The sequence below is a fragment of the Xenopus laevis genome, chromosome 2S (assembly GCF_017654675.1).
Source record: "Xenopus laevis strain J_2021 chromosome 2S, Xenopus_laevis_v10.1, whole genome shotgun sequence".
NCBI lineage: Eukaryota > Metazoa > Chordata > Amphibia > Anura > Pipidae > Xenopus > Xenopus laevis.
The window spans coordinates 74,671,466-74,697,576 of NC_054374.1; the positions used below are offsets into that span (position 1 = coordinate 74,671,466).

The following is a 26,111-nucleotide window of genomic DNA, read 5'->3' on the forward strand; positions in this document are numbered from 1 at the left end:
AAACTTTACTACTGACCTGTCCATTTCAGTGAAAATGGGCCAAAATAGCAACAAAAATAAAATCAGGTTGGAGGTGAGGTGAAATGGTGAAACGTAACAAAATACATGACTTACAGAAATAGCTTTATAAACTGCTCTCCCTATTTATTAAAGGTAAAGAAAAAACAAACAAATACAAAAGGTATTGTAGAAGTGATACCTATACTGGCTAACAATAAAAATACATTGCAAACGTTTGGAGCACCAAGGCCCCTTCGTTTTGGAGCACCAAGGCCCCTGACGAAGGGGCCTTGGTGCTCAGAAAACTTGCAATGCATCTTTATTGTTAGCCAATATAGGTATCACTTCTAAAATACTCTTCTTAAATACATCTTTGGGAGAACATAGTTTTGCTGTTATAAGGCTGTAGTTGCCTTGGGCTGGTACAGAAGCCCAAAACATAATGTACAACATTTCTGCCCTACTTCTTTAGTTAAGCTTCAGTTCTCCTGTAAGCCACCCTAAATGCTATGATATATGATGGCAGGGCCGCCTTCGGGGGTACAGGGGGTACAAGTGTACCGGGCCTGAAGGGGGGCCCAGCAGTGCTGAACTTTTCGAAATAGCCGGGCCCCCCTTGATAGCGCTGAAGCCATGCCGCCCTTCCGAAGTCCCAAACAGCCAAAACGCAGAAGTGCCGAAAAAGCAGAACAGCCGAAGTCCCGAAGTGGCGAAAAGACCTGAAGTCACGAAAACAGCCGAAATTGAAGTCCTGAAGCGCCGAAAAGACCAGAAGTCACGGAAACAGCCGAAAAGTCCTGATGTCCCCTGGCCACCAATGTATTATTTTAATACTCTATAGGCCCCTGCTACCAATGTTTTTTAAAAAAAATATTCTTTGGGACCCCAGTTTTGTTTAACTTGTAAGGGGGGACCTGACGCCAATGTTTTGTTAGAAAATATTCTTTAGGGCCCCAATTTTTTTTTAACTTGTAAGGGGGGACCTGACGCCAATGTTTTTTTTAAAAATGTTCTTTGGGGTCCCAATTTTTTTTAACTTGTAAGGGGGGCCCTGGTGCCACTATTTTTTTAAAAATATTCTTTGGACTCCCAATTTTTTTTAACTTATAAGGGGGGCCCTGGCGACAATGTTTTTTTAAAAAATGATCTTTGGGGCCCAATTTTTTTTTAACATGTAAGGGAGGCCCTGGCAACAATGCTTTTAAAAAAAAACTTTTATGGGGGGCGCTGGCGCCAATATATATATTTTTAACTTCTAGGGGGGCCCTGGTCCCCAATAGCTTTTTATAACTTGTGTATGTAGGGGGGTTACCTTTTTTAGCGCTGATGTCTGTGTGGTCTTTTAACTGTGATATGGAGTGGGCGGGATCTGGGGTGGGGCTTGGGGGCCGGGGTGGGCAGGGCCAAGGGGACCCCATAAGTTTTGATGTACGGGGCCCGTGATTTATAATGGTGGCCCTGTATGAAGGTGTTGCTTTGAAATCCAATTGTAACAGCATGCATGGGTAAGATTTGTGACATGGATCTGGAAGCTATTCTTTGCCAACTAAAACAACATGCAATGTCGAGCCTTAGTTATGTGAAGACTCCATGTCACTTATAGCACTTTTCCAGATGTACTTGGTGACGTGTCAAGGGCTACTATATGCCAGCATGCACTGGAAAAGTATATAGAAAAAAGATCACTGAGAGAAAACCGACTACTAATAATGAACTGAAGAGAATAGCAGATAAGTAGATAACAGCAAAATCCAATGTAATTACAGGAAAATAACACCGGCTTAAATGCATTTTAAATTCCTGTAAAGCAGATGTTATTCTACAGAATGAGCTTTATTGGAGTACATTTCTGTTTACTACTTTGAGAAAGAGCTGCCACACTTGTTTTTGAAGGAAATAAAGTATAGACTGGAAAAATATGTGGCCCTGGTTTTTTAAATTATCACAAAAAATTACAGAATTATAGAATACCTCTATGGGACTACCAGGCAATAAACTGAAAGCCATGGAAAATACAGTGATTGCAAGAAAATGTATACATATTTATCCTTTACTAAATCCATAACTAATCTGAATAATATCCCTTTCTAACAACTCTTAGCTCATATATGAACTCGGGCTGTATTCTCACTGATGTGGTGCCAGGGGAATTGAGAAAGCATATAATGATATTTCAAGGGTTGTTAGCTGATCATATATTTATAGTATTAATTAATTAGACACATGTTGTCAGCTTAGATAAAGGCTTTCCAACTGTCGCCAGGAGTTCCTCCTAATGAATTTGCCTGTGGACTGAAAAGTTTTACAGATTTCTTTGTAACTTTAAGAGCCGAATTTCCATATTTTAAAATACGCTCTTCACTAGTAACATGCCCCCCCCCCGACCCGTTCTGATGCTTACGTTTGGTTTAGAGTGGCATTGGGGCTGTTGTGCTCACAGTCTTATCTTGTGTCTGTCAGTGCACTCACATATGAAGTACAGAAGGAAGAAAATTGACTTTTCTCCGCTGGCTTATATACTGTATGCCAATCTTTTGCTTTCTGTACTATTTAACCTAAAGAAGAAAGTTTTATCACTGGGGGGGGGGACAATTTTTTAGGCACCTCCCAGAGATTATAACCCCAAAAAATTAACTGGTGTCTGCTACTAATGATACCTCCCAACTGTCCCAATTTTCACGGGACAGTCCTGATTTTAACAGTTCAACCCGCAGTTTGTCTTTCTCTTTGATCTCCTGAACAGCCAGAAAAAGATAGAATGTTTCTAAAACTTAATTGGCTTTTGCCAGAGAGTCCAGAATACGTGGCAGGTGCACTTTGATACCTTTGCAACAATTTAAGATAAGCAAAGAAACAATTGTAATAATTTACGATAAGCAGGTCTCTTGAGGAAACTGTAAATTGCATCTTAAAGGCCAATTTCACCTTCACTAGCAAAACTGTAATAACACATACTGCAGAAACAGAAATGTGTTCAAACTTTCAGAACCTGACAAATTTTGTAAAATTTGTGTGGCCACAAAATGGGCAAGGTGAAAAAATGTTGCCGCACAGAGTGCGCCAAATCTTTTTGTCTCTCTTTCTGTTTTCAAAATATTGGGAAGTATGATGCAGTGACCACTTCACTACAAACTACCGTCCCCAAGATCTTGGCTTATGCTCTGGCAGGGGAGAAAATAGCAGAGAGGGGCTTACTCAAGCCCGGATTTGTGGAAAGGCCACCTAGGCCCGGGCCTAGGGCGGCAGGATTTTAGGGGGGCGGCATGCTGCCCAACCACACCCACATTGGTTCAAAAACACTGGGCATGTGCTGGAGATACATGCATGAATAAAGGGGAGGGGACAGGAGCAACGAACGACAGTGGGCCTAGGGGCACCCACTACGTAAATCCGGCCCTGGGTTTACTTGAGTAGTACAATGGGGTTTTCAACAAAGAGAAGCCCAGAGATTGAGGTAAGCATATATAATCCTAATAAACATACCCCCAGTAATGAACACTTTCTTTCTTAGCACATGGGGAGATTTGTTCCCTGTGGCTTAATCTGCACTACCACGGCCAACAAATCTCCTGAAAAAGACTTTCCATATTGTAACATCTAGGTAGGCATTTATTAAAACTCTATTTTTTTCTGATTTTTATTAAAAAAAAATTAAACTAAACTCCAAACCATGAATGCCCTTAATTTACTAGAAAAATCCAAAAAGCTTGTGCCGGAAAAGTTGTGACAAAATTGCGTCAGTTCAAATTGTGCGACTTCTCTTTAATTTGTTGCTCGAAAACCACAACCACAACTTTTTTGGATTGTTGCACAAAAACCAAGGTCAAAATGTTTGAAACCCTCGAAGGTCATGAAGGCAAGAAACATCTTCCAATTGTAAAAGGGACATTTGCCATTGTCTTCTACTTGACTTCGACAGGTTTTAGCTGGAGTATTTTCTGGTTCGGATTTGTCACAAAAAAGTCTCTCTTTTTTTAGGTGACCTTTTTGGATTTTTTGAAACAAAAAGCCAGATAAGAAAAATTCGACCTTTAATAAATGTGCCACCTAAAACTGCTGCATGTAAAACCTATTACTCACAGTGATAATTGAGGGAAATTATAACCCTTCGCATTTTCCCGGGATTAGTTTTACTATGTGCCATCACCCTAACTCTTGAAGTCAACATTTTATGCATATGTAAAAAATTAACAGACTATAAAAAAACATCAAGATGTTTTGAGTCACATTGGTCATAGGGGTATACTTTAGATTTCCATTTGGGTACATTTTTGCTACAGACACAACAACCCAAGCATGCACTGAAGAAGCAAAAATAAGAAAATTGGAGTAAGCTGGTTATTGCATTTTTTTCCCCAAATATCTCATTAACTATTTCATACAAAGGAATAAAAAGTGAGGGGAAGGGGAAAAAATTAAGAGAAAACAACCATATTCAAAACAAAGAACCAACACTTTGCTGCCGAGTCACATCCCTACAGTACAGGGTCAGCCTGGGCTGGTGAGACACTGGGGGAAAAAACATGGTGGACCCCTCCGACCCAGAGCTGATACACATGAAAGCTGCAGATACTCCCCCACCTGTTCGCACCCACATGTGATGCCATGTGGGCTGGGGAGGCAGAGGCCGGTGGGGGTACTTGAGGTCACTAGGGGAGAGGTGGAAGTGAGCTCCAGACATGCCAATGCAATGCTGCTAGATACAATGAGTTATGTTATATAAAATAGTTCTCTATCTTATTTTCAAACAGGGCAGACAAAAACACCATTTTGAATATAAAACCAATCTACAGTAAGCGTGTCATTATTGCAATAACCCCAGCTACTGGAACACTTTTTGGGTCTGTGTTATGGATCTGATTGTTGAACACAGCAGTATTAAATCAGGGCCTGGATTAATTCTAGTGCCTCATATCTTTGTTTAAAGGCATCAAAAATAGGGTACCATGGGGAAAGTACCAGTTTTGAAAATAAAAACTGAAAACCAATGGTGTAACTAGATATTACTGTGCCCCATAGCAAATTTATTTTAGGGCCCCCAAAATGTCCAGAACTTGTCCTGTTTTACCAATATATACTGGAATTGCCAATTAATAAGGACCTCATTAGCCCCCCTATACCTGCTTCCTCTGTAGTTATGCCCCTGCACAGAAGCAGAAAAATAAAAAAAAATTGGCATTATGTCCACAAGAACAATATTTCCTCAAAGCTGTGTCCCTGTGCACAAATACAAAAGCTTTCCTGGTCTCAATGTCCTTATTTGTCAAGACGTTAATAAGATGATGCAGAAGCTCAGAGTTGTCCTCATGGTTTCTTTAAGCAATTAGATGTGAGTCACAGAAAAGAAGCAAGAATGGTACCAAACAAAAATGTACAGTGCAGCAGTTCAGGGAGTCAATTTATAGTTAGGCCCATAAATCTTTAGACGGAGGCAACTTTTTTCTAATTTTGGTTCTGTACATAACCACAATGAATTTTAAATAAAACAACTCAGATGCAGTTGATCTGCAAACATTCTGTAATTCAGTGGGTTGAACAAAAAGATTGCATAAAAACGTGAGGTAACACAATCATTCATTTCAGGCGCTCAAAAGCAATTGGACAATTGACTCACAGGTTATTTTATGGGCAGGTGTGGGCAATTCCTTTAATATATCATTATCAATGAAGCAAATAAAAGCCCTGGAGTTGATTTGAGGGGGGGGGGTGCTTGTATGTGGAAGATTTTGCTGTGAACAGACAACATGCCTTCAAAGGAGCTCTCCATGCAGGTGAAACAAGCCATCCTTAAGCTACAAAAAAAAAAAAAATCTACAGTTTGGTACATCCTGAGAAAGAAAGCACTGGTGAACTCAGCAATGCAAAAAGACCTGGACGTCCACAGAAGACAGCATTGGTGAATGATCGCAGTATCATTTCCATGGTGAAGAGAAACCCCTTCACAACAGCCAAACAAGTGAACAACACTCTCCAAGAGTTTCTTCCATAAAGAGAAGACTGCATGAAAGTAAATACAGAGGGAGCACTGCAAGGTGCAAGCCACTCATGAGCCTCAAGAATAGAAAGGCTAGATTGGACTTTACTAAAAAAACATCTAAAAAAAGCCAGCACAGTTCTGGAAAAACATTCTTTGGACAGATGAACCCAAGATCAACCTCTACCAGAATGATGGCAAGAAAAAAGTATGGAGAAGGCGTGGAACAGCTCATGATCCAAAGCATACCACATCATGTATAAAACATGGCGGAGGTAGTGTGATGGCTTGGGCGTGCGTGGCTGCCAGTGGCACTGGGACACTAGTGTTTATCCATGATGTGACACAGGACAGAAGCAGCTGAATGAATTCTGAGGTGTTCAGAGACACTGTCTGCTCAAATCCAGCTAAATGCAGTTAAATTGATTGGGAGGCGTTTCATAATACAGATGTTCAATGACCCAAAAAATACAGCCAAAGTAACCCAGGAGTTTATTAAAGCAAAGAAGTGGAATATTCTTGAATGGCCAAGTCAGTCACCTGATCTGAACCCAATTGAGCATGCATTTCACTTGTTGAAGACTAAACTTCGGACAGAAAGGCCCACAAACACACAGCAACTGAAAGCCGCTGCAGTAAAGGCCTGGCAGAGCATTAAAAAGGAGGAAACCCAGAATCTGGTGATGTCCATGAGTTCAAGACTTCAGACTGTCATTGCCAGCAAAGGGTTTTCAACCAAGCATTAGAAATGAACATTTTATTTTCAATTTGTTGAGCCCCTGAAATGAAGTTATTGTGTTAAAAAAGGCTTTATTCCTCACATTTTTATGCAATCTTTTTGTTCAACCCACTGAATTAAAGCTGAAAGTCTGCAGTTCAACTGCATCTGAGTTGTTTTATTTAAAATTCATTGTGGTAATGTTCAGAACAAAAATTAGAAAAAAGTTGTCTCTGTCCAGAGATTTATGGACCTAACTGTAGGTGGCTACAATAAAACAGTGTTTTCTGTATCTTGCCTGCTGGTCTCAGAAAGCTACCACTGCCTGGCACATAGACAGCAGCACAGAATTTGAAAACAATGTGTCAGGCTTTACAGCACAAACAGATTATTTTCAGTTATAAGGATATAAATTTGATTTCCGTAAACTCCTTTTGCTAAATTGTGAATAGCAAGGTGCTTTTAGGGGCTGATTCACTAACTTCGAGTGAAGGATTCGAAGTAAAAAAACTTCGAATTTCGAAGTGTTTTTTGGGCTACTTCGACCATCGAATGGGCTACTACGACCTTCGACTTCGACTTAGAATCGAACTATTCGAACTAAAAATCGTTCGACCATTAGATAGTTGAAGTACTGTCTCTTTAAGAAAAAACTTCGACCCCCTAGTTCACCATCTAAAAGCTACCGAACTCAATGTTAGCGTATGGGGAAGGTCCCCATAGGCTTTCCTAAGTTTTTTTGATCGAAGGATATTCCTTCGATCGTTGGATTAAAATCCTTCGAATCGATTTTATCGTTCGATCGAAGGAATAATCCTTAGATCGTTCGGTCGCACTATTTGCGATCTTCGATATTCGAAGTCGAAGGATTTTAATTCCCAGTCGAATATCGAGGGTTAATTAAACCTCGATATTTGACCCTTTGTGAATCGGCCCCTTAACATTCGGATATTTTAATATCCCTCATTCGTTACTTTTGAGAAATAGTGTGATTGTGTTTTCAAATACCTCTAAAACCCTAAAATTCGACCTTTCATAAATTGGCCTTCACATCTCACAATCTTTACTGTTTCTGAAATAATCAAGTTACTCTTCACTGACTAACCCTAGGCAATCTGTATCTCTACATTCAGGCTTACTCTCGGAGTTGGTTATTCTAAAAAAATACCTCTAAGGCACCGTCTAGGCAAAGGGAGCACAAGATTAGAGCTAAATGTCCATCAAAATCTAAGTTTGCTGAGAGGATGATACTCAAGATTAACTTGGTTATTTCAGAAACTGTACAGAATGTTTTATTGATTAAATTCAGAAAGTTCCTTGTTTCCATGTGATATAGCTTATAGTAATATTAATTTTTCATTTTCACTACAGTTCCCCTTCAAGTCTTGACAAGAAACAATACCATACCAAGAAAAAGAAGGACCGGTGTTCCTTTTAAAGAAATAAATCCTTTGTGTGTTTGCCTTAAACACAATATAGTTTGTTGTTGCTAATTTCCTCAAACTTTATAAAATCTATTTAGGACCTTTTTCTAGAATACTGAAGTATGGTCCTGCTAAGGACATTGGGATGGGAGGATTTTATGGGGTGGTCAATAAATTCAAGGAGAAGCTTCCTCTGTAATCCTGAGCACGTTTGAGTAATAACACACAGCAGCAGGGGAGTCTTTGCTAGAACAATGAAAGCAAATCTGCTGCTGAAGGTTTATTTATGAATGGAAGTGGAACCAAAAACAGACTTCATCCACAAAGCAATTTTCATAGCCCCAGGGAAAATGGAATCACTGGCATGCAGTGATTGATGGCTTACTCCACAATTATCACATCTTAAGGCACCAAAAGAAGGATAGCCAGCAGCAACCTGTGCCTTCTCATGCTTTTACTGTGCTATATATCCCAGAATCCAAAGCCTGACTGCACACAGACTTCTATCTGAATTCTATAGTATTATTCTACCTTTGCATCTGGGGCTTCAGCAACACTTCATGAGCAATTCTGTATTCTTCTAATTCTGCCCAATGTGGTCTACACCTGATTCCCTCAGATTCTCATCTAAAAAGTGTGATTGTGGCAGCCATTCACCATTCTTTCCATTTTCACAAGACAAACATATAAAACAATGGAAGATGATCACTGGTGATGCTGGACATTGTGTTTTAGCATACAAAAATACACAACTGACAAAACCCAGAAAACACTATCATGTGTTATTAAACTATGGTTTTGAATTAATATTATTTTTTATTATATGCCACTGACACATTTATGTAGCAATTTAGGTTTGTATTCATTCGCCTCCGTCCCTTCCCAAGTGAAGTTTACGATCTAAGTTCCTATTACATTCACACACACTATGGTCAATTTTATCAGGAGACAATGAACCAAGCTATATGTTTTTGATGTGTTGGTGGAAATATACAGTACACAGAGAAAACCATATGGCGAGAACATTAAAACTCCATGTACATTTTCTTTATACAGATTTTAACAAATCTCTGCATAAAGCAATGATGGAAAACATCAGTCAGCTGAAACTATTTTAAAACTCGAACAATATTACCGAAAACTCGAAGCGAATTCGAATCAAATTCAACTAAACTTGACTTCGAATAAACTCAAATTAAACTAAACTTGAATTCGACTAAACTCAAATTGAGTTTTTTTCTCCGAAAAAAACTTGAATGTCAGGAAGGCTATCAACATCTTTAAATGGGTCACTGGACCTCTTCCATTGACTTCTACATGAACTCAGCAGGTTTTAGGTTCAGGTTGAAGGTATGATAAATCTCGAATTTGAATTTGGATTATTCCCAACTCGAATTTGTGAGTTTTGACCAAAAATTCAACTAGAAAATTTGAATTTACAATTCAAATCTTAATAAATCTGCCCCTTAGGATTAAAGCACAATTCTCTCAGGACAAAGACAACTGTAAATTACCCTTTAACTAAAAGACATAATTACTTAACCACACTTTTGTATACAGGGAGATCTATGCCTAATTTAGCTATGGCAGTGGAAGAGATCAGCTCTAACAGAGACAGTCCATATATAAAGCAATGGAGATCGGTCGTTTGGTTGATCGGACAGGTTAGAAGATTTCTTTCGGCTGCCGATAATATCTTTGCTTGTATTGCCGATCGTACGATTTTCAGTGGGAGACTGTCACTAGCTTTGGTTGATGATTCGTACGATCGGATCTTTGCATCTATGGCCAGCTTTACAAGCTCTGGGGGAAAAGTGAGAAATGCTTATCACCAGAATATGCTAAGTATTGCATTTAGAGCAGTATGAACCTGCCACTTGACTGAACTGTTTACTTGCAGAAGATTCCCAGTCAAAGAGATTATGGGGGACCTGTGCATCATTATCCTAAATGAGCACCACCATCTTTTCAGACAATCATCACCCTGGCATGGTGATGGGAGATGCTCCACATCCAAATCAAAGGGAAGAAATGTGTGGGTGTTTTGTGTAGCAGCTAAATGCTAATGAAATTGAAACCTCTATTAGCAAATAACACAAACTAACAAGTATAAAGATGTATAGTATAGATGTATAGAACAGAATGATAAAAAAAAAAAAATGAAATGACAGTATTCCTTTAATGCCTGGATCTAGTGTACAATTTCCCTCTGTTTTGTTCTCTCTTATGCTCTGAGGAAAGCCCCAGACACTTTGCTACTCCTGGTCCTACAGTGTTTCCTCTCTGCATGTAGAAACAAGTTGCAGAGTCGTGTTCTCTAACAGGGATCATAACAATTCAAGTGGAGGAAGAACGAAATCCCTTGCAATCTCCCACACGTATCCTGTGACAATGAGAGAATCTGAAGCCTCATCAACACAGTTGGTTCTAAGACATTTTCCAGCATGCAGTAATTCATCAGAGGCATACTCTATTTTCTGCAGGAACCTTCATCCAACAAATGGCACTAATATCGGCAAAAAATTAGAACTAATTGGCATCACGGCAGAACTCCCAGGGAAAACAAATCTATTAAAACTATTAAGAATCTTAGTTTCTTAGTAACCTAGCTACCCCCTCCCAAACAGTAGTTCAGATGGCTGAAATCTCTCATTAGGTCAGTACACTGACTACACAGCAGGACCAACCTTTTAACCCATTACAAATGTCACTGTCATTAGGTCGCTCATCTTCCTGCCCAAGAATAATGAGCCAACTCATCAGAGAGCCATAAAGAACCTCCAAGTGAGGAGGTAATGAACTTTGATCTCTTTAAAGAGAAGAAGGGGAGGCTGGTCAACAGAAATAATGACTGGGTTTTTGGACTGGCAATACAAATCCTTGTATACCCAAAGGAATAATGTACTATATGACCCAATGTATACATAAGTATGTTGAATGCAAAGTTCTGCATGTTTTATGATATATATTTATTTATTTAGTTATGCACACTGTATGTCACAGCATATGTTGGCATCTTAAGCTTTAGAAAAAAATAGGGATGCACCGAATCCGGAATCCTTCTGCCTGGCTGAACCGAATCCTAATTTGCATATGCAAAAGATTTGGTCGAATCTTTCGTGAAGGATTCAGGGGTTCGGCCGAATCCAAAATAGTGGATTTGGTGCATCCCTAGAAAAAAAAGTAAATAGCCACATGCATGGAGGTAACATGTTTCGGCTATGGAGTAGAATATGAACATGAAAATTCCAAGAGACATTGGTAAGCCCAAGCCCAGTCAGATCATCTTGTGTGTGCTTCTGTGTTATCCTGAGACAAAAACACATTGATCTGTACGATAATAAACAGCTGAACTGAAAATTCCCCAATGAGTACTTTGACTTCCACTGTCTATTATATTTGGTAGAGGGACCTGGTGCAATGACTACAGACAAAAAGTTGGCCATACACAGAGAGATCCGCTTGTTTGGCGATGTCGCCAAACTAGTGGATCTCGCCCCAATATGCCCACCTTGAGGTTAAATATAGTTGTAGACACACACCCTTGCCAACATATAACTCATTTTACTCCATATAAAATTAGTCATGTTCACCATAAAACTGTTCCCATTAGGTCTGCTATGCCTTATAAAAAATATCACTATGTCAGCAAAAAAAAAGTGTTTTTAAAGGAGCCCTATAAATAATTAAGAGAGCTGCAGCTAATAAATGAATGTTTTATTTAAATAATTTCTAATGCCACAGCTATTCATACATACAGTTGCAAATGAGGCAGAAATGTCAGTTTAGGGGGTCCTTTTGTGTGAAATGGTTACTAATATACAATGAGTGGTAACCCTCCTCCTGTGTAAGATCAAAGTGGGGAATGTTAATCTGTAAATAACAAGGAAGAAAGGGCTTAGGGAAATAAAGGTGTAGATGAGCAGAAAAGGCTACTGTTGGTGGGGGAGAGAAGGAAATGGCAGAAGAATTTATAGAGCTGGAAGAAGTGGGGTTAGAAAAACAGTGAGCAAATATGTGAGCAGCAATGAAGTCTACTAGACGTAAACAGAGGAAACAGTTACATAATGTTGATTAATAAAAATTGGAAGCATTAGAGCATAACTTCCACCAAAACCTGTATTCAGTATGGATACTCCCAGAACCAGGGAACCGGCACATCCAGTGCTCTCTTTCCTAGGGCTTCTGAGTGCATAACTCTGTATAAAGCATTGGGCACTGAACTGAAATGCACATGGTGCAAATAATGAAAAAAGGGAGTACAGTATTTTCCTACAGTCAAATGGGCAGAGGAAAAGCTAAATGCATAGATGGGGTGGAGAGAGGTCACTTTATACAAAGGGTGACTAATAATGTCAATAATAAGAATAAAAATAATAGGTATAGAGTGTAAATAAATAGAAGGAGACTGATAAGTGGATCAGAGGGATAATTAACTGCCAGTGTTAAAGGCAAATAAGGAAGACATGAAGGAAGAAGGAAGGGGGGTTAAGAGGTAGATTTTGAGGGGTAACATGGGCAGACTGTAAGTTTTAAGGGGGGCACAAAAGCAAAATGATTTTGTTTATGAGGTGAAGATACACAAAAAACAATCAGGGATGGCAGCTCCATCTTGGTTGAACGTGATTAGATTTGCTACCTGACGCCTATTTCTGCACTGGTGAAGTACACAAGCTAGAGTCCTTTATTGAGCAGAGGATGCTGGGAGATGTAGTTCTCACATAAGTGGGCCCTACAGTACAACAGGACAAAGTAGCAAGAGTGGGAGAATAAGTAAGCGGAGAAACAATGCAGAAGCACAATAAGAATGCGAGTGGCAGGGAACATACAGAAGGGTACCAAGAGGGGAGACTGGGTGCCAGGCTGGCTATAAGGGAACAGACTAAGTAATAAAAGCAGAGAGTGGGGGAGAGGAGGGCACAGCCGGGGATGCCAGGGAAGGGAAGGGCAAAAGAAATGCTACATACAGAGGAGAAGAGCAGTAAGTGATAGGGGAAGGAGGGAAGTTATGGGAGGGAGGACTTGGAACAATAACAAACTGTTACTGACCTGTGGGAGTCTCAGTCTCCAGGGGGAAACACAGGGGGGCAGCCAGGAGCAACAGCGCCAGCTGGGGGTACATCCTGCCCCTCTCCCCCAACACTGTCTCAGCTCTCCCCCCTTGGCTTCTACCTGTTCGTCACCCTCCTAACTATTCCAGCCTGCTACTGTCCCCCCGCCCCTCCCTCCTTATTCCAGCCTGCTTCAGCACGGGAAAGTTGCAGAGTGGAGCGGAGTATCAGGCAGGCTCAGTGGATCAGGACTGACGTCATGTTACATTGAGAAAGCTCAACGAAGCGCCCCCTGCCGGACTAACACACGGAGCCTAGGACTGTAGTGACGCCTATTGGAAATAATGGGGGCATGGTGCAACAACGACATCTGCTGGGAATGAGAAGCTTCGCAGCGGGGTTTGTTTCTCGTCTTTTGTCTCTCTCCGGCTTCCTTCCCCCCGCCACGCGCTGGAGCTTATACCTTCTCTGCTGCTCTTTACTCAATGCACCGCCGCCCTCACTGCCCTGTGTTGGCTACAAACTCCCCACTCACTATGTAAAGAGAAAATCACATACACGAGACACATTTACAAAAGTTATGACGTGAATAGCGCTGAGATTTACATACAAGAATGATATATTGCGTTATTAATAGAATATTCAGTGATTTAACAAAAAAGGGGGTATGACTAATGGATCAATGAAATACATTTTAAGTGAATACTTTCTTGTTTATGGTTGTACAGATGAGTGTTCATACCCTTCACTTTTTACACCTTACCAATATACAGGGGTGGGATCCATTATCTGGAAACCCAATTTCCGGAGAGCTCCGAATTACAGGAAGGCCATCTCCCATAGAACCTGTTTCAATCAAAATATTGCTGGGGAGCAACACAAGCATGAAACATGTTCCTGGTGGTGCCAATTATGGGCTGTGATTGGCTATTTGGTAGCCCTTTTGTGGAGCGGCAGAATATAGGAGGCTCTGTTTGGCAGTACAACTGGTTTTAATGCACCACAACTTGCCTCCAAGCCAGGAATACAAAAATAAGTATCTGCTTTGAGGCCACTGAGAGTAACATCCAAGGGTTGTGCCCTCCTCTCTCCCACTCCCTGCTTTCACCTTGTCTGTGTCCTTATAGCCAACCGGTAAAACACCTGCCAGGGCCGGGACTGGTATTACAAATTTACCAGCAATATAGCCGCTGGTAATCAGGCGATCCGCGGGCTGCTGCCGTCTGAGGCAGCAACCCCAAAAAGGGGCTGCATCGCTAGTGCAAAAGCGTGCACTGCGCTTTCTGCACTAGCAGAGCCAGATTTCCGGTTTAAAAACAGGAAATTCGGCTCTTAAAGTTACAGGAGGTGGCTTTTTGCTGCCCCTTGTAACTGGCCGTTCACTGCCACCTGAAACAAGGTGCTCACCTTGCCTCATGGCAGGAACGGCCCTGCCGGTAATTTGTAATACCTTTGCCCCTCCGGCGGAAACTTACCTTTCCTTCGTCTTCTGCCTCGTTCACTATGTGGCCCCGCCATTTTGTGTCCCTCCCCCCACGTATGCAGCTCCACCCCTTTTTACATCACGGCCCGCCTATTTAGTTACCGCCCCCACCACTGGCCGGTAATTTTTTAAAAAAGGTGGCAACTCTACTGGCACCCAGTCTCCCTTCTTGGTACCCTTCTGTATTTTCTCTGCCACTCGCATTCTTATTGTGCTTCTGCTTTGTTTCTCTGCTTACTTATTCTCCGACTCTTGCTACTGTGGCATCAGTTTACTAATCTGTAGAATTCAAAATGGGATGAGGTCCATTTGCTAGTAAGTCAGTAGCCCAGGCTTTAATAAAATAAAAAGACTTTGTTCGGACATACAAGAAGCCTAATGCGTTTCGTGCCTAAATGGGCACTTACTCATAAACTAATCAGTTTATGGTGCGATAAGAAGCAATAATAGCCTGCACCAGAAAAAACGGAAGAAAACCTGCATGAACATGTTCACTAAAGTGCGAGCACTTCTGTCATTGCGAATATTTTGGCGGACCTATATATTAAGCCTATTATTGCATTCATGCTACGTATTTTGTCTCGCAAAGGTTTGCACATTATAAACTGGTAATAAATACTATTTTATATAAACTCGTTCATATATATATTCATTAGTTCGGCCATTGGCAGTGGTGCCAAAAAAAAATCTGTAAGATTTAAAGCAGGTTATGCAGTTAACCCAAATGAGCGGCAAAAAACATGCAATTCGTCAGAAATAATGCTGAAACCTATGGTAGGACTACACAGACAATTTTGGAGCAATCCGTTGCTTCTACATCTGTCACGTCGGATCAACGCTGCGACTTCATCCGACAATGCATTCACTTACCTTATTTTCATCGCATCCGATTTGACGCCTGCGTTTTTGCGCAGCACATCGGATCGCTCCAAAATCAACCGTGGCAAGAATATTCTCAGCGATAATGAGCGATTGCTTATGAACAGTTTTTACGAACTTAAGTAAACGGACCCCTTTGTCCTGTTGTACTGTAGGGCCCATCCACACTTAAGCTCCCCATAGACGCGACGTTTCTTCTTGCCGAACGACCAATTTTAGAGAAGTCCGACCAATCCTTCGAAATTATCGTGTGGCTAGTACGATCGTACATCTTACGATTTTTCGGCCGACATCTGTCAGGAAATTGATTGGCCAGGTCAAAAAATCTTTGTCGGTCCCAGTGCAATCTATCTATGTTTAAAGGGCCAAGCAGGCAGCTCCCCTTTGTTTTCCTGGCAAATTGGTCTTTTTAGTTGATGGTCAATTCGTACGATCGTTCTGAGAAAATCGTGGTCTCACGATGAGGATCGGATCTTTTAAAAATCTAAACATCTATGGCCAACTTTATGCAAGAACTACAACTCCCAGGTTCTCTATTTAGACAGTTCTATTGAAGATAATGTAGTATTTTACCCAAACTGCCCTGTTTAAATAAAAAAAGAAAGCAGCTGGTCACTGAAAGGGTTGCAGTTTTACTTTTACGTGTACATGTTTTCATGACAATTCATTCATTACAACACAAAAGGAGATATTTGCATATTTGACTCCTGTAGGAAGCAAAGGGCTGCAGGGCGCCACTGCTGGTCTCAAAGATGAGTAAACTTGCCCATTTCACTTTGCTGAAAAATTGTGGAAAATATAGCGAATATACCACTGCATTTTTCCTCATGCCAAATGCAGTGGAGTCAATGGGCATTTTTACATGCACAGTTCAATATGATCTGCAGAGGCAAGAGATCTGAGAGGGGGTGCTAGAAATTGGAGAAACAGTTTGTGGGTCTGTTTATCTAGGGTTCAAAGCTGTTGACAGACTTTTTAGATTCTTTTCAGATTATGGGGTTTATTAATCCAGAGACTGCAAATGTTTCATGCACAAACATTTACAGTATGCTGTAGAATCTTGGCACCTGTCAGAACTCCCAATTTACACCATGTTAGGAGGTTAGATTGGGGGCTAATATGTGGATCCCCTGCCTAGTGCATCCCTTATGAATACAGCAATGCTGAAAACAGGCAGCTCTGGGGGATTAAAATTCGAATGAGTGAATTTTGACACTCGAAAATTCAAATTTGCAATTCGACCCTTGATAAATCTGCCCCCAAATGTCTGAAAGACTTAGGCAGTTATTTATTAAAGTCTGATTTTTCTGGTCAGAGTTTTTAAACACAATTTTTTCTTTGTAGCAAAAAAAACAAATTTTTTTTTGTGATTTATTAAACCCCGAGGTTGCTAAGGGGCATATTTATCAAGGGTCAACTCACATAAACTCAAAGTTCGAAGAAAAAAAAAGACCAATCGAAATTTATTTAAAAAATTTGAATTTGATTTGAGTTTTTTCACCAAAAAAATACATAAATATATATTTTTTATCTTTCAGGTACATACTTACACTTTGTAGCCAGCCCTTAAGGACCCCTGTCATGTGGAAGTGCACTAGTAGAGTGCAATTAGTCATTGAGGGTGCCTACTCTCTCAATAAACTGTCCCCCTATTTCTCTCTGGTGCCCAGCTTACAGTGGCCCAAGCTTCTCCCAAGCTGTCTCACTTCACTGCAGCAACTCCTATATCAGCGATATTGCAATAACATCACAATACCAGCAGCAACTCTCAAAGTAAATACTTTTTTTAAAAATGTATTCACAAAGTGTTAGACACATAGGGAGTTATTTACTAAAGTTCGATGTTTATTGACCATTTTTTCGAGGAAAGAAACTGGAATTTTTCGACATTTATTAAACCCCTAGCAGTGTCGGACTAAGATGCCAGGGTCCCACCAGAAACCTTAGACCATGGGCCCACTTTCCAAACTATTATTCCTCCTTTTCTCACTCAACCTCTTCATTAAAGTCATAGGTCATAGGACTGTGACAATCAATCTTTGATAAATCCATTGATTGGTTTGCAATAGCAATGGAGCAGTTGCATTCATGGACAGACAAACAACAGTTGCAAGTGGCTTACAAAAGTGGCCACAGGATTAAGGCATAAATTAAGCAAATAAAAAAAATCATTAAGCCTATATAGATTTCTGAATAAAGGCAAAACCAGAGTCTAAAACAGTAAACATAATAGAAGTAGAAGCAAGTATTTGTAAGTTGTACACAGCATATAAGCATTGAGTTGTCCATCTGTCATAAATACATGAACAGAGCTGCTGCCTGCAACAACTGCATCAATTTCTTCAAAATCTGATGAGATCATTTCTTCAGGTGAGAATTCCATGCTCCTAATATCTACCATTACATTTCTCTAAATGTTGATCTCCTGCTCTCTTGATCTAATATAGGAGACATCATTTTAATTCATGGATTGCCATAGTTTGGAAATTTTTTGTCAGTAGAGGCTATTTCCCAAGGTGGGAACTGTGTACGATCCTCACTAATAATTCCAGAGGTCATTTCCTTAGTTATAACTTTAGTGGTGAAGCTAAAGTCTGGAAATTTGGTACTCTTCTCATGGATCCTCCTGGAGGTCCTTTTGATATAAGTGGGGGTTCTCTTGCTTTTCTTGCTTGTGATCTTGTCAAGGATCCACTCTTTGAAATACTGAGTAGAGGTAAATACCCCATTCCTGTGACCACATAATCCACCCCAGCTTGCTATTCCAACTACAACATAAGTTTTAGCTTTCTTCCTTTTATACATTAAGGAGCAGATTTACTAAGGTTTGAATGGTAAATTCAAATTCGAATTTTCAAATTTTTGTTGGTCAAAACTCACAAATACTAATTTAAAACCACAAACTCAAATTTGAATGTGAGTTTAGTTACATCTCAATCATGTAAACAGTTCTAATTTCATATAGAAATCAATGGCAGAAGTCCCTTGAACTATTTGAAGATGTTAATAGTAGTGATTAGCCAAATTTTTGCCAAGTTTCATTTAGAAAATGATGGCCGATAAACACCAATGGGAGAAAAAAAATGTGTGTCAAAATTTTTTTATAACATACCATTTGAAATGTGAATAAAATCAAATTTATTAGAGTTTTTAAAAAATTCATAGTACTTTAACATTCAACCTTTAACCCCCTAAAGATCCAATGCTGTCACCCTGAAAGCAAAAATAACATACGGTATTTGATCTTAAAGATGTCAGAGATATTTTTACAATGTTATCATTTACTATAAAAAATAATGTCTCTAAAATGCATACTATCATCCCACAGTCTAGCCTTCTTTTATCATATTTACATTTTTGTTATAGAGTTATTTTAAGTACAAAACATGGTACAATTTTAATATGTAACAAAACCTGTTTGGAAGACCCCAAGAAACAGCATCTATTGTATAGGGACTGTAATTTCTTGGGGTCACCTTCTTTGTAGGAAAAAGGGATTAAGCTGTCAATATGACAAACAAAGGCCCAACTGGGAATGCTGATATGTAAACTTAAATGGTTTCCTGAATCATGAACTAATGATTTGTAACAATATTGGCAATAAATTATTCTTATAAAGGAACCTTGCTTATATTGGTGCAAACTCATTTCTCTACTTTTAATAGAGCCCTTAAGGGTTTTGTGTGTCGTGCTGTTAAAATTAGCAGTGCTGTATAAGAAAAATACAGATATCTATGCAGGACTGGATTTGTGGCGAGGCCACAAAGGCCGTGATAATTTTAGAGGCGGTATGCCGCCCAGCCGCGTCCCTAGGGAGCACTGGGGACTCAAAGCTCGCCAGTGCTCCGCTGCTCGAGATTGCCCTCGTATGCGCACTGGGGGGAAGGTTTCACCAGTTTTGCCACGTAAAGGCTGGCTCTAGGACCATGAGGACACGGGGGTGCGGCCACGCATGCTCGCGAGGAGTCTAGTGCGGGACTTCAAATCTGGCCCTATATCTATGGGATAACTCAAGGCCAACTGGGAGACCCTCCCTCACATTAAAAAGACTAACTCTTACTCACAGGCATCAGGACCACGTAGCTCATAGCCTCCACACAGGTTGTATTCTGTTATCAGACCTTGATACCAGTCACTTAGTTTGCAACAGCTTTTAGGAATCAATTCTGTGCCAGCCTGCAGGACATCTGTTTCTTTTCTAACTAAAGAGTTAGAAACAAGGTCACATAATAAATATTTGACATGACATATAGCTGAAATCTATATTAGCAGATATTTAACTATTTGCATTATAAAATTATATATATCTGGGTAAGAGATAAAGCATAATGGCTGTAAGTTATTAGAAACACTAATTCTATTGATAAATGTGTCATTGGAAGTAGGTAACTATTCATTATAAAGAAAAATAGTAAAGACTTACAGTAGTCATCCACTAAGCCCAAATCAGTGATGTAGAATCAAAGGATTCCTAAGGTAAACAGGCTGGGTGCATGTAGTCGCTATATGCCACAGGCTTATCTAAATTGCTATATCATACTTTATTGATCTATGTTGAAATGCTCATGTTGTATCATTTCTTTTATTTTGTTGAATTAGGGTCTCTAGCCCCAGCTCAGAAATTTTGAATAACCTTAATACAATTCTGGCCAATGATTGCTGACTGTTAAAACAAGAGAAAAGAATATCATATACATTGATAATGCCCATGCTAAAGCTGAACATACACAGCCCAACATGGTTGGTGACTCCATCCCAGAAAAGTACTTCTGGGATGGAGGATGCACTGAATCCACTGGTTTGGGATAATTATCTTTGAAGTGTTATTAAAATATTTCCTGTGTTGTTCACATGGGTCCCAACTAATATAAATCCTTTTTGGTCTATTACAATTAGATTAGGATGAATAATATTAAGTCTCTAAGGCAGCAATTTAATAACATCTCATAATCCTGCTTTCAAAATGCAGTAACAAACTACATCTTCAAAATCTTTGCCCTTAGGATGCACATCAATAATACAATAACAAAATGATAGAATGTGTGCTGCCATGCAATCCTTTCTCCCAATGTTTATTTTCTTTAAACATACTTTTTTAATGGGATAGGAGTTTCTACGATTTGGGGAGGAATGGTCATCTCTTTAAAACAGTTTTATGCATTTTTCCACTCACATGGGAGGGGCAAAACCGTGAACATAAAAAAGAGTAAAAGGCAATCCCAAGTAATCAAGAATCAATACCATATGTGAAATGTATTGGGTAGATTGGTCCTTCGATCAGATGAAAAACATTGCGAATTTTCAGGGAATGAAGCAATAAATCCTTGAGCAGCTGTTAATGTACATTTAGAACTATTAGCAACCTACAAAAGGATCAGTATTGAAATGGATTCCAGCAGTGCTAAGTGCTTTGAGGGTATTGTTAAAAAAAATACTGAACATGAATGGCTTAGCTGAACAAAATCTGGAGATGTTTGGATTAGAGCATTCTTGAAGCTTCACAAAAACAACATGACTTTTATTTTGCTTGTCAGTTTTTTACATGATAATGAATCCTTGATATGGAAAAATATTAAATCCTTTCTTGTATAATGAAAGATAATGCCGTACTAAGCAGCTTTTCAATATACATCCATTAAACGGTTCCAAAGGCTTCAAAGTTATTTGTAAATATCACTGCAAAGCAATATTTGTTTATTTATTTCTGTTTTCTTGGCCTAACTCTTGCAACACACATACTGCATGGAATTGTATTGCTCTGCTTTCTTCTTATTTGGCAGGACACGTTTTCATAAGAGGTACTACAGATACTGCTAAACACTGTTCACAAAATGACCAGAAATAACAACACCAGCCATAAACTAGATGCACCTGTTTGTGTTTTGTGTGTTTCTGACCCCTCTTAAAGAAGGGGCCTTCGAAGCTTGTGATTGTGAACATGACATTTTCTGCAGGGTATTAAATCTAAATGTCCTTTAAGAGAGATTAGGGTTAAGATGGCTCTCCATCTCATTTCTAAAACAGTCACTTAAAAGGTTAAAGCTCTAGGGCTAGAACTCAGGGCATTGCCTTTTCACATGAAAGCATCACTGCCATGTCAGATCACTGACAGAATCTGATAATCAACAAGTGTGAGGGCACAGCTGGAGGGAAGCAGATCCTTTCCTCCAGCTGTCAGTATACCCAACATTGGAGGGATGGAGTGGTATGCAGTGCAACATCTTTTTGGATAAGATCTTTGCATATTCAATTAAGCTGCCAGCATAGTAGCACTGAGATGCTGAGACTTAAGCCCCATTTAGCTGTAAAAAACTGATAATACATTTTAAACCCTAAAAGATTAAATTAAAAAGATCAACAGTCACTCGAAGTGAAATATGAGCAAGTTTAATTTACTAATAATGATTTGCTAGAACTGTCCCTTAAACATTGTTTAGACAAAACCTAATTGATAGGTTTGTATTCATGTTATCAAAGTTAACTATAATCACGGCAACATCCAAAAAAAAATGCGCCTCCTAAGGAAATGCCATAACTGTCTGTAGATAGATGGAACACATTATATATAAAAAAAATCATCTTCCCATTAAAAACCAACAAATATACATATCAGCATATATTAAACAACAATACATGTCTATTTATCTGACAAAACTATTTTTTAAAGATATATAACATGGGATAAAGGGGATATTAGCCATAATCCAATAATTCAGAGGAACTGAGAGAAAGCACGCAGAGCAGATTTCCTGCTAAGTGATTTAATTTTAACAGTTCCTCTGAATTATTGGATTACCTTGTTACACCTGGAGCGGGGGTGTCTTTCTGAGATAGAGAGCTTGAAATTAACCCCAATACTCAGTCATCCCTACGTTGTGTATATTAGCCATAATATTAGACACCACTGGCACAATGAATACCAGGAACTAGCACCCAGCATATGACTCAGACTTTAGCAGGCTATTCTTTTCCCCCATTCCACAGAGTTTCCTCTGTATGCAATCACATATACCTTTTTCTACCATCTTGATATGTTGGTTTAATTTTCTGTTAGAAAGAAATCTAAAGCTAGTCTTGTGACTATACACCCCTGCTAATTGAGGTTAAAGTTCTGATCTTTGCACTTACACAGCTCTTCCAAATGGTTTGTGCACAAGTGTATGCGTACATATTTGTGTGACAGGTCAGGTCACTAAGGGGCAGATTTATCAAGGGTCGAAGTGAATTAGAGGGAATTTTCTAAGTAAACAAATTCGAAATTCCGAGTAATTTGAATGCATTTTTCTAACTTTTTTGTAGTCGAAGTAAAATCGTTCGATCGATCGCTGAAATCGTTCGATTCGAACTATTTAATCGTTCGTTCGATCGACCGATTTTACTTCGACCGCAAAACGGTCAAATTCGAAAAAAACCTTCGACTTCAATATTCGAAGTATAGCCATTCGATGGTCGAATTTCGAAGTATATTTCACTTCGAAATTCGACCTTTGATAAATCTGCCCCTAACTGTTTATTTTGCAGGAAAAAAACAAAAATAAACTTTAAAAAAATATTAAGCACTAACAACTGACCATACCACTATTAAGCACTATCTACCAACCAGTCAACAGTGTCCTCCTATGTAACAAAATGCACCCTGGCTGAAGCATGCTGTTTAGATTCATTTATTTATGTATATATTTATGTATAGATATAAATCAGATATGCAAGCCCATTTACTGTGTAAGAGAAATTAATTACCAAACAGGATCCGTTATCCGGAAATCCTTTACCCAGAAAGCTCAGAATTATGGAAAGGCCCTTTGCCATAGACTCCATTTCATCCAAATAATCCAGTTTTCTTTTAAACGATTTCCTTTTTCCCTGTAATAATAAAATAGTACCTTGTATGGATGGAGACACCCACCGTGGAGGGGTTCTGTCTGCATAAAGGGACATATTACATGATAGCTAGGGGCCCCCAATTGGTCCCCTAGAAAGACTCTTAAGGGTAGGTGGGAAAGAGAGAATTTAATGGTGATACAAGTGTCTGGAGAAGGATATATATAAGCTCAGAGCAATAGTTGTGGTATTTGAAGTTCTCCATGTCATACTTGCTAGTGTGGAATTGTGACAGATTCCTGAGACTCTGGTCTTTTTACACTGTCTAATAAATAATTCAGTTATTCTGAAGAACCTTGATTTGGAGTCTTGTTTACTAACAAGGTTCTGGTAGTCAAACTATCAACAGTTCTTGATCCAAACTAAGATATAATGAATCCTTACTGGAAGCAAGACCAGCCTGTTGGGTTATTTAATGTTTACATGAATTTCTAGTAAACATAAGGTATGAAGATCCTAATTACAGAAAGAACCATTATCCAGAAAACCCCAGGTCTCGAGCATACTGGTTTGCAGGTTGCATACCATTATAAGTTGATTTATATCTATAGTAACTTACATGTTTATTCAAATTTGGCTGACATTTCAAAAACCAAGCACATTTTTCAAAATAAAAACTTAACAGTCATATTGCTAATTTTGGAGCATAATTTAGGGTTGGTAGCAGAGACTGTCCAAAACTCAGGTGCCAATATTCTTCTCAAACAATGGATAAGCTGCATCGTGGTATTTTGAACAGGGAAAAGAGCATTGTGGTATTTTGAGCAGGAAAAAAACAATGGGGATGTTACAAATAATGTGTGACATCGGTCTAACAGGTTACTAACTGGGATGTTTATGTTTGAATAGTGTTGAAAAATCTACAGTATCATCATATGTCTGATACATTAACTTTGTCCCTTCAATAAATAAGTCCCTATAAATTGTGTACAAGTGAATAGAGTTCTAGAATTTCCCTCTGGTGGAATGTACTGAGCTCTTTGTTAAAGTTGACCCATTGTGTGTGACAAAAGAGAATAAGTTAAAGTAACTGGTAAGAACTTTCTTTGCAGTCTTTAGGCAACAACATATCAAAACCAATGAGACTGTGGCAGGCACTACCTAACAAATATTTCAGTTCTACACCAATATTACATAGAAAATAATCAGAATTTATTTAAAAAAAATGAACTTTCAAGAAATGTTGCTTAACAGGTTTGCAAATGTAACAAAATCACACATGCCAGGTATCCCTGATGAGACAAATAGCTTTGAAAGAATATTCTGTTGCAGATAAACTGTCTTTAACAGGAAAACATATTAATAATGTGTTGGAAATAATGTTTGAGAAGAAAAACAAGATAAAACAGGCAAATGTCTCTCAGTAATAAGAGCCTTAACAAGAAAAACGCTCCATAGATCTTATCCTATTGATCTGACAGCAAGAACTGCACTTCCTATGGGATATTACTTTATAATCAGATCAAGCTTTATAAAATATTTTAGATTTTGGAACATCGAGCATTTTTCCAAACTAAGCCTGGGGTATCGAGGCACCCAAGCTGCAATAAGTTGTATCTGCTTATTCTACAAGATTAATCTTGACACTCACATATGGTTCATTGCTGGAGGATTAAGTAAATGCTGATATGCACTTCTGTATAGGTTGTTTATCTCAATAACAGCAAGATCTCTGTGGGTTGTTTATCTCAATAACAATTCCAGCAAGTACAGCTATAGTGTACATGCAAGACCAGCACAATGTTAAGCAAGATGAACTCTACACTATTCTAAAAACAAAGGGGGGGCTACAATTTAAGAAAGAGGGGAGAATACAGCAATTGTGTTACTAGCCTTATATATATATATATTTGTATGTAGCGCACCCGTGAGTGGGCCTGAGAAGTGTGTCTTTCTGACCCTTAGGCTGTGGGCAACTCCTAGCAGTGTATAGTGTACACTGACACCCGGGCCCCCCCGGGAGTTTTCCTGGTATCCCTGTGGGCCAGTCAGACACTGCACATACAGGTCACATAAGCATTCTCAGCATATGTTATTTGTATGCAACTGCAAGGGGGGTTAACATTCACACTAGCTAGTCACGTTCCTGAGCGCTCCACATATTTTAAAATGTACCAGCACATGTGAAGTTTTTGGGGGTTATTTTTCAAAGTCTATTTTTATCTGGTCGGACTTTTAAAGGGGAAAAACACAATTTTCTAGTTGAAAAAAAACCCTAATTTCTGAGATTTATTCAACTCTGATGGTGTTAAAAGTCAGAATAAAAAAGTTCTCCTACTCAGAGCTGCCGAGTTCATGTAGAAGTCATTGGCAGATGTCCCGTTGATATCCTGATCTGCGTTGGGTTTTGTTCAATAATCCAAAGATTTTGTGGTTTTCGGGGATGACAAATACAAAAAAAGTGGAGGTTTCGGGCGTCAACTCCGAAAGAAGTCGCAGTTTTCAGTGAAAAATCTCAAAAATGAATACAATACGGGTTTTTGTTGTCATTTTATTACGTTTATTCTCGCACAAGAAATTTTCGGAAAAATTTATTGATCGATGGGGAGGGGGGAGTCAGTGAGGATTTGGTCAGGGTATTTCTCTGAAAATAGTGAGAACTTTTCAGATTTTGATAAATAACCGCCTAAACAGGGTTCCCTCTAGCTTATCCCTATGCCTGTTTTAAAAAATGCAGGCTGAGAGCAGCGGGTCTATGCTC

The 26,111-nt window shown here is 39.2% G+C and overlaps 1 protein-coding gene and 1 pseudogene across 5 annotated transcripts in view; both read right to left on the minus strand.

Moving 5' to 3' along the window:
• The window catches only part of LOC108709564 (receptor-type tyrosine-protein phosphatase U), an 83,404-nt gene extending 68,704 nt beyond the window's left edge, over nucleotides 1–14,700 (minus strand). For 2 of the 5 annotated variants that reach the window (XM_041583992.1, XM_018249520.2), the window contains exon 1: nucleotides 13,166–13,372. In XM_041583992.1, coding sequence (XP_041439926.1) covers nucleotides 13,166–13,238 — 73 coding nt within the window. In that variant the 5' untranslated portion in view covers nucleotides 13,239–13,372. Of the gene's footprint in view, nucleotides 1–13,165; nucleotides 13,375–14,642 lie in introns of those variants that run through there. The other 3 variants (XM_041583993.1, XM_041583991.1, XM_018249521.2) reach the window with 3 other exon arrangements.
• Nucleotides 14,701–17,741: 3,041 nt separating this feature from the next.
• On the minus strand, nucleotides 17,742–20,667 carry LOC108708927 (annotated as a pseudogene).
• Nucleotides 20,668–26,111: the final 5,444 nt, after the last annotated feature.